Genomic DNA, 13,046 nt, shown 5'->3' on the forward strand with positions numbered 1-13,046 from the left:
CTGAACGTATATACCATTCACTGGACAAAGCGGGAGAGGGCAGAGCAGTAGCTCTAGATATATCTAAGGCTTTTGACAGGGTATGGCACAAGGGTCTCCTCTGGAAAATTTAATCCTACGGTATCACTGGTAGAATACTTAGCATAATTAAATCCTTCTTAGATAAGAGAAAAATCCAGGTTGTCCTCGACGGTCGAACATCTAAACAGTGTGATATAAATGCGGGAGTGCCTCAAGGGTCTATTCTTGGACCTCTATTGTTCCTGATATTTATTAATGACCTCCCTGACAAAACTGCCTCTGAGATGGGTATATATGCTGATGACACTACACTCTATAACAGGCATGACAGGAAAAAAAATGAACACATATCTAAAGAAATGGCAAAAACACTAGAGGATGACCTCCAATCTGTAGTGGAATGGGGACATAAATGGATGGTCACATTCAATGCTGCCAAGACTAAACTGGTTTCCTTCAATAACTACCAGAAACCTTCTCTGCCACCAATAGCAATGGCCAGTGACTCTTTATCTGAGAGTACATCTTTCAAACTGCTTGGCCTAACGTTCACAGGAAACATGAGCTGGAACAATTATATTAAAAACATTGTCAGGGCTGCTGCAAAAAAGGTAGGCTCTCTCTACCGTGCTAGAAAACTACTGACACCTGAAAGTATCCTGTATCTCTATAAGGCCACCATTCGCCCATGTATGGAGTATTGTTGTCACATCTGGACTGGTGCGTCTACTACTAGTCTCTCGCTCCTAGACAAGGTTCAAAAAAGAGTCTCCAATCTGATAGGCCCTGAACTGGCATCTAAGCTTCAGCCTCTGTCCCATCGACGAAACGTTGCATCCCTCTGCCTGTTCTACAAGTATTTTAATGGTGAATGCTCTGACGAACTGCAGACACTTGTGCCCCCACGACGCAGACACCCTCGACAAACCCGACAGCCAGCTAAATCCCACCCCCACACAGTAGAGATCCCTAGATGTAAAAGATCTTTCTACTCCAGTAGTTTCTTCCCCAGAACCGCTAGACTCTGGAATTCCATTCCAGGATCCTGCTTCCCTAACTGTACTGACATGCAGAAGTTCAAGTGCAACGTGAATCGACATCTTGCTGCCCAAATCCCTACATAGTGCCCCAGTAGTTGCTGACCCTGATAGTAGCCCCCTACACCAGAGTGGCAATGTTCCTTGTTTGGGGTGAAAATGTAATAAAAAAAAAAAAAAAATGTACTATCTTTCAGTTTAGGATGGTGGGTAGTGTTGTATTTTTTCTACTGTATTGAGACCATCCTCCCAGGCATTATATATTCTTGATGGGTAAGAGTAGTGTTGTATCTCCATTTTACCTGTGTAGTACAACTATACTAAGTTTTTCAGAACACAACCATCTTTTTTGATTTGGTTTTTCACGTGTGTGATCATCTCAATGCCTGTTTCATCCACATCCTTCAACATTTCTGCAACAATGAGTGAACGTCTTGCATACTTACCCTTCTTCATCTTATTCACAGCTTCCCATGTCATTTCTTTCTCAATTCTTACAGCTTAACCAACAACTTCTAAATTTTCGCAGTTTTATTTGTTGCTAACAGTACATTGTCATGTTACATGTGTTTCTCTTCAACAATATCCATATTTGTCATTATCATTTGTTTAACTATCCTGAGTGCTATGTTCTTCTGATCATCCATTTATAATATACTAACATGGGTACCCAGCGTTGTCTGGATGGACATAAAGTTCCGTTTGGATAGAGCTGATAAGGATATTGAGCAACCTCCATAAAAGAATGGAATCACCCCCAAAAAGTGACAACTTCCCTACCAGATATTTCAGCAGCCCGTGTTTCCGTTTTATATGCGTGCGTGACTTGCGAAAATTGTGACGCGAAAAGTGACCCTCCTTGCAAGAAATGGTCCGGCTGACCACCACAGAATAAATCTTTTTTTTAATTTTCACATATCATGTGTCCGAAGGATCGCTCTTTCAGATGCTACTGATTTCGACCCGAGCCAATGTGGCTGACAAAAGTTTTTAATGGACATATGAACACACAAACACACTAATAAACTGATGTTTGAGATTTATATAATAGACTAACCCGGGTGTTTGTAGATGTGTGTGTTGGCTAGGGGGGGGGGGTTGGTAAGTAGGTAGGATCGAACCCGGAACGTTGAGGCGAAGGTGGAAAAGAAAGTGTGAAAAGAACCTGACAACTTACCACTCGCCCACGAAGGTAGAGTAACTAAACAGAGTTCAAATTTAACGATTAAAAAGTTAAATTGACGGGTGCATGATTTTAATAATCACACCATAGAAGTCCCACAGTGAACTTTTACTGCGGGGTAGTTATTGTGGTTTTGTTTCCCAACTTTTTGTTTTGCCAAAATGTTGGGGGAGGGGGGAACCAGCTCCCCATAAAGAGGAGAGTGTCCAGATGAATAGCAATTGTCTGATATAAGGAGTTTACCCTACATTGATCAAATGCCCATTGCTTTCTGGATGTTGCCAGCACGAAGGCCGAGAACCGCACCTTTGCTTCAGATCAGTTTCACTTTTATACAAAATCGCCGAACGAACACGTGAGAAACTGAAATAGCAAGAATTTTATAAAATTTGATGTGAATAAATCTATACATGATGTGTGTTCGCAAATTGTACATATTATGATCTAGGGGGAGGGGTATATAAAGACATAGTAACCCCCTCGAGAAGCCCAGCGAAAAAAGCCTTTCTTGGACATACAAAAATGCACGCACCACATTTGCCTTTTATATATATAGAAGATGTGGGTATCTGGCTTTCTCAGCCTTCTTGGCTTTGTATATTTCTCTTTTTGCTTTTCTCTCTACTTTCATTTATACATCCTTTTTCATTAAGTCTTTTGTTCATTAATTTTTACACTTTTCTTTAATGCACTTCTCAGCTTCCTCATTCCATCAACATGCCACCCACCTGCGAGTCTGTTACCTCTATCACTTGATCCCTAAACTTGTGTTTCATATGTTCTTCATTCAATTTCCACACCTTTCTCCTGGACATAAACTTTCCTTTACCTCATTTCTGCAATGACAAGTGAGCATCCTGCATACTAACCCCTCTTCATTTTACAATTCCTCATACTATTCTTTCCCAAATTCTTATAGGTGAACCAGATACTGCTTCTGCAACTTCTAGATTTTCTTGGTTCTGTGAAAACTAGATCTTAACAATCTCTCATAGTAGACTCGTCTCTCTTATCCTGTTCGTGTGTTGCTAGCACCCCATTATTATTTCAAATGCACCTTTCTCCAACAATATCCACATTATCTTCATATCTGTTCAGATATCCTGAATACTTCATTCTACTGATCATTCCATTGTGTAGCATATCTGGAAAACTAGCTTGCTCAGTTTTCACTTTGTATATTATTCTTCTAGTTTTTAAATAAAATGATACATTGACTGAAGAGCTGATTGAACAGTTTTTTGTAATTTGACTTATGAACATTGTTTGATGTTAAGCAATTATGAAATTCTGCTTGTGAAATTTTGTGTCTTTTTATTGAAATACATTTTAATAATGACGTTTTGTTTTTAAATATTTTTTCAGGCCACAAGTGAACAAAAATTATATCCATCATCAACATCTTACATCCAAGAAGAACACTTAGCCTTGTTTGAATTTGTGGGCCGCATGCTGGCAAAGGCTGTATATGAGGTGAGTTTGATTTCATTTATCACTTCTAGAGTAAATCAACACTTTTGGGGTATTTAATGCCAAAAAAAAAAACAACAATTATATATGATTAATTGAACACAAGTTGACATTTTACAAATTGCTGGGAGGGATGTTCAACACTACAGTCTTATTGATAATATTCTACAAAATAAAAAGTTATCCAATCATAGAATCATTAATAATATTCATAATTTGGAACATAAAGTTCCAAAAGTATCATACAAAATTTGTCATGAAAAGCCCTTGCAATGCCAGATGCAATACAGGGTGACTGCCCCCACCTCCCAACAATGCTATCCCCTAAATAATAAAACTTAGAATACTTTCTGTAATTCAATCATATTTCGTACAAATAAACTTTAATCTATGCCTGACTTGTTCACCAAATTTCACTTATGAATGTCCAACAGGTTTTTTTTATCGCTATATTAGCATATTTGAATAATATATGCAAAATTTTCAATAATTCTGGCACATTCCTTTCACTGCACTGACCCAATTTTGTCTGCACAATATCTGTTGAATATCACCCCATTAGCCTCCTCCTTCTTTTTGCCAAAATATTTGAGTCCATAGTTAATCAAGCCCTAGTCCATTTCCTTACAGCTGCTAAACTTCTGTCCGACCAACAATATGGATTTAGGCAATCCCGTTCTACTGCTGATATCCTAACTGTATTTACTATATAGTGGATAAAGCAGGGAAATGTAGGGCAGTAGCTCTAGATATATCTAAAGCTTTTGACAGGGTATGGCATGAGGGTCTTCTCAGGAAAATCAGATTGTATGGAATTACTGAATGAATACTTAACACAATTAAATCCTTTTTAAGTAAGAGAAGAATCCAGGTTGTCTCAATAAAAGCACTGCTCCCCATCACCTCACGAGGTAGGACAAGGATCTGGTCATAAAAATCTTGCCTCAACTAAGGAAATAACTTCTAAAATAAATTGATTGCATTTTAGGTTACGTAGTTTAAATAATAACTTGAAAGTTTGGAAGTTAATTTCTAAAAGTTGTCCAACACATGTCAGCATGTAAAACAAACATTACATTACAACCGGTCTCATTGCGGCGAGGGAAACAAAAACTGGCTTGCAGCGCAAATCGCATCAAGGTCAAGCATCACGCGACTTAACTTTCAAGCATCTGTTAATTCCACTTTATAAACGATAAATTAACACAGCTTTCACTTCCTCTCCCCTCATGGCCGAGATGGTTAGGTCTGGGTTTTTTTTCCCTTTCGTTTCCACCTTTGCGTCAAGGCTTCGGGTTCAAGCCCACCTTTTTTCTTTTACACCTCCAAACACCCGGCCAACGTTGCAGTTTATTTCAAAAGCAATTTTTATTAATAATTAATTTTCTACTCTATCATTTTTCATGATTTTGGGATATATTACTAATTTTGATATGGCAATTTAGTAGATAACAATGCTTTCAGTTGAAATTCAATTTTCCGATTTTGATTTTTTTTTTAAAAAGTTTTTCTCCCAAATCCAACAAGGAGTGATCAGAAGGGGAGATGACTCATGTTTGATTTGTTTCTTTTGTTCGTAGAGTAGATGTTCAAAATGTTTTTAATATTTATCATATTACCATAGGTGACTTAAATGGTGACTTTGTTTGAAAATATCAAAAGAAAGATGTTTTTTCTCTTTTGCAGGGAATTGTGGTAGATGTTCCATTTGCTCCTTTCTTTTTAACTCAAATCCTCGGCCATCAACAGAGTTCAACGTATAGCTCCCTGGACGAACTTCCTTCACTCGACCCAGAACTTGCCAAAAGTCTTTCCTATTTAAAGGTTGAATATTTTCTACCAAATATATGTGCTCTTCAGTGCAAATATTTAATAGTTTTACAAAGAGATTACTTATTTCTATGTGTTTTTCTTTTAATTGTTTTTGATGTCATCCTCATAAAATTTATCCACAAAACTCTTGCTTATCCATATGCAAATAAAAATAGAATTATAGATAAAACAAAAAACATTATTGATCAAAACCTGTTTTTTTTTTATGTAATATCACACATGCACCAACTCAGTGTGTGTATTTACATGATCCCCATAGAAAGAACGGTTAGAGAATCTACATAAAAGTATATTCTTATGTAAAATTTGCCATGTAAAAGTGTTCCTGCATATCTAAATGCATCCTTAAGGGAGCTATGAGGGCATAACCTCCTTTGAACTTCAAATATAGCCTATTTTTGTGAAATTTTAATCATATGTATAACATTCTCTGGGAAAACCAATGGAAGTGGTCTCAAATCTAAGTGAACTCCTAAAACCATATTTTCTAGATGGTAATCAGTTCCATATAACAAAACTAAAAAATAATACACATATATATAAGTAGATACAATAAAAAAATGGAATTGCTTGAGGAATATTCATGGCTTTTGCTATTATTAATAACGATATTAATGACAGTATGTTAAGTATAAGCGAAAACAGACTATGTACATACTATGATGGCAATAGGAATGCATGCAATATTCTCTCTCTCTCTCCATATATATGTTAACATCAAAGCAGACAAGATCATTTTCACATTAGAATTACACGATATGTAAGTCAAACATTACTTACTGTTGTTAAAATGCTTAATCTCAGACTATATATCTCATTTGCATAAAATATTTTAAATGCTTGTTTTAATAAATTTGGTATTCATTAAAAATTGACTTCTGAACTAACCTATCTCTGACCAGGTCTTTATTTACCTCTCTTTCTCTTAAATTCTTCAAATTCATCCTTATCACTTCCTCCGATGTTTTCCTTGCCTTTCCCCTGCAACTGACACTACTACTTTTATTGTTCTACAAAGTAGTCTAATCCATTTTTTTTTTCAATGTGACCAAACTAACAAAGTCTCTTTTTCTGTATACTGTTCAAATTTAATCTTCCTCTGAGGTTTTTAAAATTCGCATCACACATTGATCATGCGATTTTTATATAATTTCTCTATATGCAATGTGTGTCCTCTGGCCACATTTAATTTTTATCATATTTTGTACACATACCTGATAGACTGTCCTTTGGTTTACAGTTGTAATGCTCTATTGTTAATTATGGCATAAGTTTCATGAACTTCATCCATTTCTCACTTTCGTTAATCAGTTCTTAATTATAGCATTTTTCTCTGTATTCAGTTCATTTCATAGTGATATGACAATGCCACATCTAATGTGGCATTCTTTTTGTATGTATTGCTCTTTCTGTTTTCTCTTTACAAAGTTTCTTACACCTAAGACTGTTCTTCTCTACAAATATACTATCAAACCTTATATGGAGAATCGTTTTCATATTTGGGCTGCTAAATCGCTCATCCATTTAAGGGTTCTTGAGAAGGTTCAATGTGATGTTGCTAGTCTCAATCTTTTCTATAAATAATATTATTACATGTTCTTCACAAGTGTCTGTTCTATTCTCTGCTTTAATTTTTCCAGTTTGTTTGACTCGTGGTCTTCATCAATTTGCTTTGATACCTCATTGTAATACAACTTCTTATTCCAGCAGCTTCTTTCCAGGAACTGCAAACTTTTATATCAAGTGGCTTCCTACCTTGCCTGGAGCGATTTTCATTATATATATATATGTATGTTTCTTCGTTATTTTTAAATTTTAATTTAAAGAAAAAAATTATTTCTTTCACAGCATTATGAAGGAGATGTTAGTGAGCTTGACTTGACCTTTTCCTGTGATGAAGACTGTATGGGTCGATTGGAGACGCATGAATTGGTTCCTGGTGGGAAAGTCATAGGAGTGACCAATGAAAACAAGTAAGCAGTCTTTTAATTTTTCTGCTTTTTGTTCAATTCTCAACTCATTTCAGCTTTTGAATTGCTGACATAAACAATTTTTTGAACCAGACCACTTTTTTGTAAAGATAAATTAAACTTATATTTTGAAGTAAAATATTTTCCATATATTTCATTTTTAAAAAATAATTTTAGAACATTATCAAGGCTAAAAACGAATAGAGTATTGTGGTTAAAGCAATCAAATGTTAAATTTCGACACACTACTGCCAAAAACTCACTACACTTCGCTTCCAAAACTCAACATTCTATTGTCAAAACTCAACTCTAGAATACGACGCACTACTGGCAACACTTGCTACTTTGATATCCAAATTTAAAATCAACCCAGTCTCTGGAAAATCAAGCTTTTTATATCCAACCAAAAGCATCTTATTTACATATTAAGTGACAATTTCACAAGCATATACAGAGAAAAGGCGGTCATTTTTTTTTCATTCTTTTTGTCTATACAAAACTCTACACATAAACAGGTTTGCACTAATTTTTTAAGTGCTTAATTACAAAAGAGCAACTTATTTTGCCTTTGGTAGCATTTCAGACAACAACTATAAAAGTGGATATGAAAAATACATGGACAGTTGAATGATGATGAATACTATGAGAAGATTGAAAATAATGAATGAAATTAATCCTTATCCCCGAGTGGCTTCCGGGCCTTGATAAGAGGTGACCTCCATGTAAAAAAAAAAATTTCATGGAATCTAAGGATTGTTTATGATCAGTGTTTATTGATATCAGATTTGAAAATAACCATATTGTAACCCTCAGAGAAATAATCCAATGAATGTGTTCCATAGATGAGATGTTCGATTAAATAATTTCTGTTTACAGCAGGTTTCTCAAATTTTCATAAACTTTAAAAAGCCATATTATAACAAAGTCTTCCAGTCATTAAGGGACAACAGGTTTGAAATTGCCAAAATAATAAACAGGTGTCTTATTTTTTAAAATAATGCAAAGAAAAAATTAGTTGTTGGGTAGAGTTTAAAAGAGAAATATCTCTTTTACTCTTAATTGGTTCTGAAGTCCAGATTCTGTATTTAAATTGACAAAAAGTAACCTATGCTATAACTGTGAGTACTTGAGTCCTAAAGACAGCTCCCTTTCTTTCTTTTATGCTGGAAATTATTCTAGGAATACACCGAGGAAAGTCTGAGGTTACACCAACTAAAACGTGTGAAAAATGACAACCAAGATGAGAATGGTAGTTGAAATAATCTGAATCAATAAATTGTTTCCCATAAGAGCAGGCGGTATAATGGGGTAGGGAGCTTATTTCTTTTAACACCTAACAGCAGGCTTTTCTCTTTTCACCACCAATGCTTGGATCCTCACTTTTCCCCAGTCGAAATGAATGACTCTCTTGTCAAGAAAGCTCCTTTGTTTGATAAGCTTTCACAGACTTTCATCCCAGACCTGAAATGTAAGACTCACATCAAATATATATATTTCTCATAATCTGTCTGTCTGTTTGTCCATTCGACTTTTTCTCAGGAACTATTGGGCTGATCTGGTTGAAATTTTATACAAACCTTTGTAATGATAAGGTGCAGTGAACTAAGTGTTATGGTATCTATTTGATGCACAGTTAGAGATCAATAGGGATTAGTATTTGATGCAAAAATGATCGCAAATTTAACCATATTCAACCATTTATTTGGCATAAAGCACTCATTCAAAGTCAATAGCCTGTAACCATTTTTAACAGGCTAGAAAGTCTAGTCTGTTGGTAAAATTGCTGGAGAAAATGTTTGACTTATTCTACCATTTCAGAAAGTAGCTCACTTCTAACAGAATAAGAGTCCTGTAATATCTGTGGAGGTGTTGCCTTTTCTTTCTTGACAAATTTCAAAATTAACTGTGCAATCTTGTGGGGGATGATCTCTTCTTGTTCCTACAGCCTCTTTCACACAGAAGAGATGTTGCTAGCCCCCCCCCTCTACTTTATCATTATGTTTATGGTAGGTGCTCAACTAAGTTCTAAATCTTGGTTTCCCACTCCTGTAAAACATTATAGCAACTCATCTAGTTCTAACCACATTGAAGAACTTTCCTTTCTCTCTCTCTTAGTTTCAAAAAATTAAGCCAAGTTTTCATGAACAAAGTTTCTTTCCTCAAACATCTCACTTGTAGAATATGATGCTTTCCAACCATCTACTACATAATTGTGTTCAAGTCGAATGTAAACAAATGCTTGTTGAGCCATTCTCTTGGATAATGAATTTCTCTAAAGTAATCTTCTGCCCATTCCATCCATTGTGTTATTGTAGTAATGATCGTCACCTAACAATCTCTTTGACCCTTATCCTCGAATGGCATTGGACCTTTATATCAGTGATCTATATATCAATCCCATTAAGTCCCCCCCAGGACCAATTTTATGCTTTTATTTTTTTTTATAACTTTGGAAATTTAACTACAAAAAGTATAGCCTGCAAATAGAAGCTGGTATTGTCCCATTTTGAAGATAAGAAGAAATCCTGGTCATTTTTTATTATATATATTATTATTATTGTTATATATTATTATTATTATTTTTATATATTATTATTATAGTATAAATGTCATAAAATCCTGATGTTTTTTTTTTCCAGGATCCGTTACGTCCACTTGATGGCACATTTCCGGATGTACTGCCAAATTAAAGAGCAGACGGCTGCATTTATTCATGGATTTCGATCTGTTGTCAATCATGAATGGTTAAACATGTTTTCAGCGCCAGAACTCCAGAAACTCATCTCTGGGGACAATAGAGATATTGATATCGATGACTTGCGGTAAGAAATAAATTCATGTGTAGTCAGACCCAGAGTCCAACTAAAAACCACTCTTGAAGTTAAAAAGAATATTTTTGGTGTTGTACTGAACTCCATTTTTTTCCTTCCTGTTTGATATTCTTCCACCCTTTTATCATCAAGTGCTAAACAATACACAGATAAAAAATATAGAATAGATTTATTTCGATAGGTACAATAATAGAAGTCCATGTTGGGTAGCAACAACTGGTAAGTGAGTTAACAAGTAAACTGCTAAGTGTTTGCATTCATATTCACGGCTTCAACTGACTTCAACCAGTTTTGCTCTCCTTAAATATACTTGAATCATAATGTATTCGAGTTATTTGCATGGCTTTGTTCTGGATTCTCACATATTAATGGTATCACCATCTTACATTTTCTCCTTGATTAACTAGTTCACATGTCATGACCACAAACAGTATAGAATATTTATTATACTAGCTATACTTACCTGGCATTGCCCAGGATTCATTGAAATCATTTTAGGTTTTAATTTGTATTTGTTTGCTACTTTTCAAATCGGACAACTATTGTATTTTTCAATGCGCATTTTTAACTTATACAGAAAAAGAAAATTTAGTTGTAAAGTAGACAACCTGAATTCCGAACCTTGATACTCTTTATCTCTTCGTCACCTGAAGGTCCTTATTCCAGATCTGCAAAATCACATACCATGATTATAAACAATGTTAAATATTTATATTTGTTGCAGTTGTCTGAGATGTAGTGTAGTTATTTTAATTGAACTTATTTTTTTCACATTTTTAAATTTAAGGTAGACAACACCAATTAGATTATTCAGTTTAAATTGGGATGGATTCATAATACACTAGCATAACTTCCCTAGTGTTACTCAGAATGCAGTGAAGTTATTTATTTTTTTTTCATTCACACATTTTTAACTTAAGGTTGACAACTCCTATTATATTCTTTGATTAAGATATGAGTAATTTTCATTGATGATTTTTATTTTTAGGTGATTATTAAAAAAATTTTTTATATTAGCAATTTGGGCCATACTAATTAATTTTTAAAATAAATTGTAGTGAAAAACATTATATTGTCGAATGAAAACTGGTTAATTAGAAACAAGAAGTGATTTGTCAGCTAAATACTATTTGGGTCTAACTTTGAAAATCCAATAATATATATATATATTTGTTTGTTTTCAAAGATTTTATTTTAAAAATGTCTTTACATTGAAATTAAATTTCATTTTAATGCATTGTTTTCTGGATAGTAATGTAGTTAAACTTAAAGATTGTAATCGTTTTATAAACTGTGATCCCATAATGTTTTTATTTTCAGTCGCCACACTCAGTATTATGGAGGCTACCATAACAATCATCGTGTTATCAACTGGCTCTGGGACATTGTCGAGCATGATTTTAACGTACATGAACGCAGTCTATTTTTAAAGGTATACTTTTCTTTTTAATACTTTGTTTTATCTGAGAAGACATTTTCAAAACGTATCAAATCTTAATCTTCTCAAAAGTAAAAGGTTCATCCAAAAAGTATGGAGATTTAAGCTCTATTGCCGCGAGACAGAGATGATTATTAAATAAAATGTTCATTTAAAAATTTTTTTTTTATTCAAGATTTGTTCAAAAAGATATGAAACTCAAATTCTATTGACAAAGACTACAAAGAAAAAATAATCTTCTTCAAAAGAGAATATAAATATGAAGTAGTCACCCGTTATTAAAGTTAAAAGCAACTAAAGGATAAGAGTTCATGAGATGGCTAGATTAATTGAATCATGCTGAATACTATGAGATGATTAAAAATAATAAATGGAATGAATAAAATTTGATTTTATGAGAATGATTTATGACAAATATTTATTGACATTAGATTTTTAAATTCTCAAAATACTTTAAATGAATTTGTCTGGCAATCTTTTTTACTTTCTAGTCTTTATGACAGGGCATTAATATATATATATATATATATATATATATATATATATATTTGAATTTTACTGTTATTGGATGTTTTACTCTTCATCAGACTATCCATTCACGTGAAATCATATTTTTCTTCCCCCTATTCCCTCTGCTTCACTATTTTTTTACCAAGTAAGAACTATGACTTACTTGTAGTTTCTTTAAATACTTTTGCAAGCAAAATCTGATCCCGCATTTTGCTAATTCTTACCCTCTGATGAGAAGGAAAGTATTTCTTTGAAACTCCGTGGATTAAGGACTATCCACTTATTTTGTGCTTCCTTTTTAAAATTAAATATATTTTTAACTCTTTTTCAAAGTGTTTTTTTAACATGTTTTATTAACTACTTGTTCTAATATATATATCTGGTGACTCAAACAAATTACCTGTTTGCAAACCTAAATTGCTTAAGGAGTAGATAGGTTCTGTCTATCGCCCGGCTTCCATACTCCTTCTTTGCCTATTAGTCAGGCGCAGAGATACTATCACAGTGATTCAACAAACACCCAGTGGTAGATCTTGTTTCTTGTCTAGGGCAATGAACACCGTCTCCCCACTCTCGACACACCCCACCCCTAAAGCTGGGCACTTGAGAGTGCTTGAGTACTATATATGCCTGAGCAATTAGATTGGGTTGACCTTCCTCTGATGGGTTGAGGGTACCGGATTGACAGTTACTGGCTGCTGTTTCCGACTGGTAGTACAGGACCCCTAACTCTTTGGTAGCGCTTAGAGCGGC

The 13,046-nt window shown here is 34.2% G+C and overlaps 1 protein-coding gene across 2 annotated transcripts in view; it reads left to right on the forward strand.

Annotated features, from left to right (window-relative positions):
* Nucleotides 1-13,046, forward strand: part of LOC145290674 (ubiquitin-protein ligase E3B-like) — a 156,996-nt gene that overhangs the window by 117,910 nt on the left and 26,040 nt on the right. For both annotated transcript variants that reach the window (XM_080136506.1, XM_080136517.1), the window contains 5 exons: nt 3,607-3,714; nt 5,398-5,535; nt 7,393-7,517; nt 10,154-10,336; nt 11,666-11,777. In XM_080136506.1, the coding sequence (XP_079992632.1) occupies nt 3,607-3,714; nt 5,398-5,535; nt 7,393-7,517; nt 10,154-10,336; nt 11,666-11,777 (666 nt within the window). The remainder of the gene's footprint in view (nt 1-3,606; nt 3,715-5,397; nt 5,536-7,392; nt 7,518-10,153; nt 10,337-11,665; nt 11,778-13,046) is intronic.

The sequence above is a fragment of the Euprymna scolopes genome, chromosome 1 (genome assembly GCF_053919585.1).
Source record: "Euprymna scolopes isolate OS-2025 chromosome 1, ASM5391958v1, whole genome shotgun sequence".
NCBI lineage: Eukaryota > Metazoa > Mollusca > Cephalopoda > Sepiida > Sepiolidae > Euprymna > Euprymna scolopes.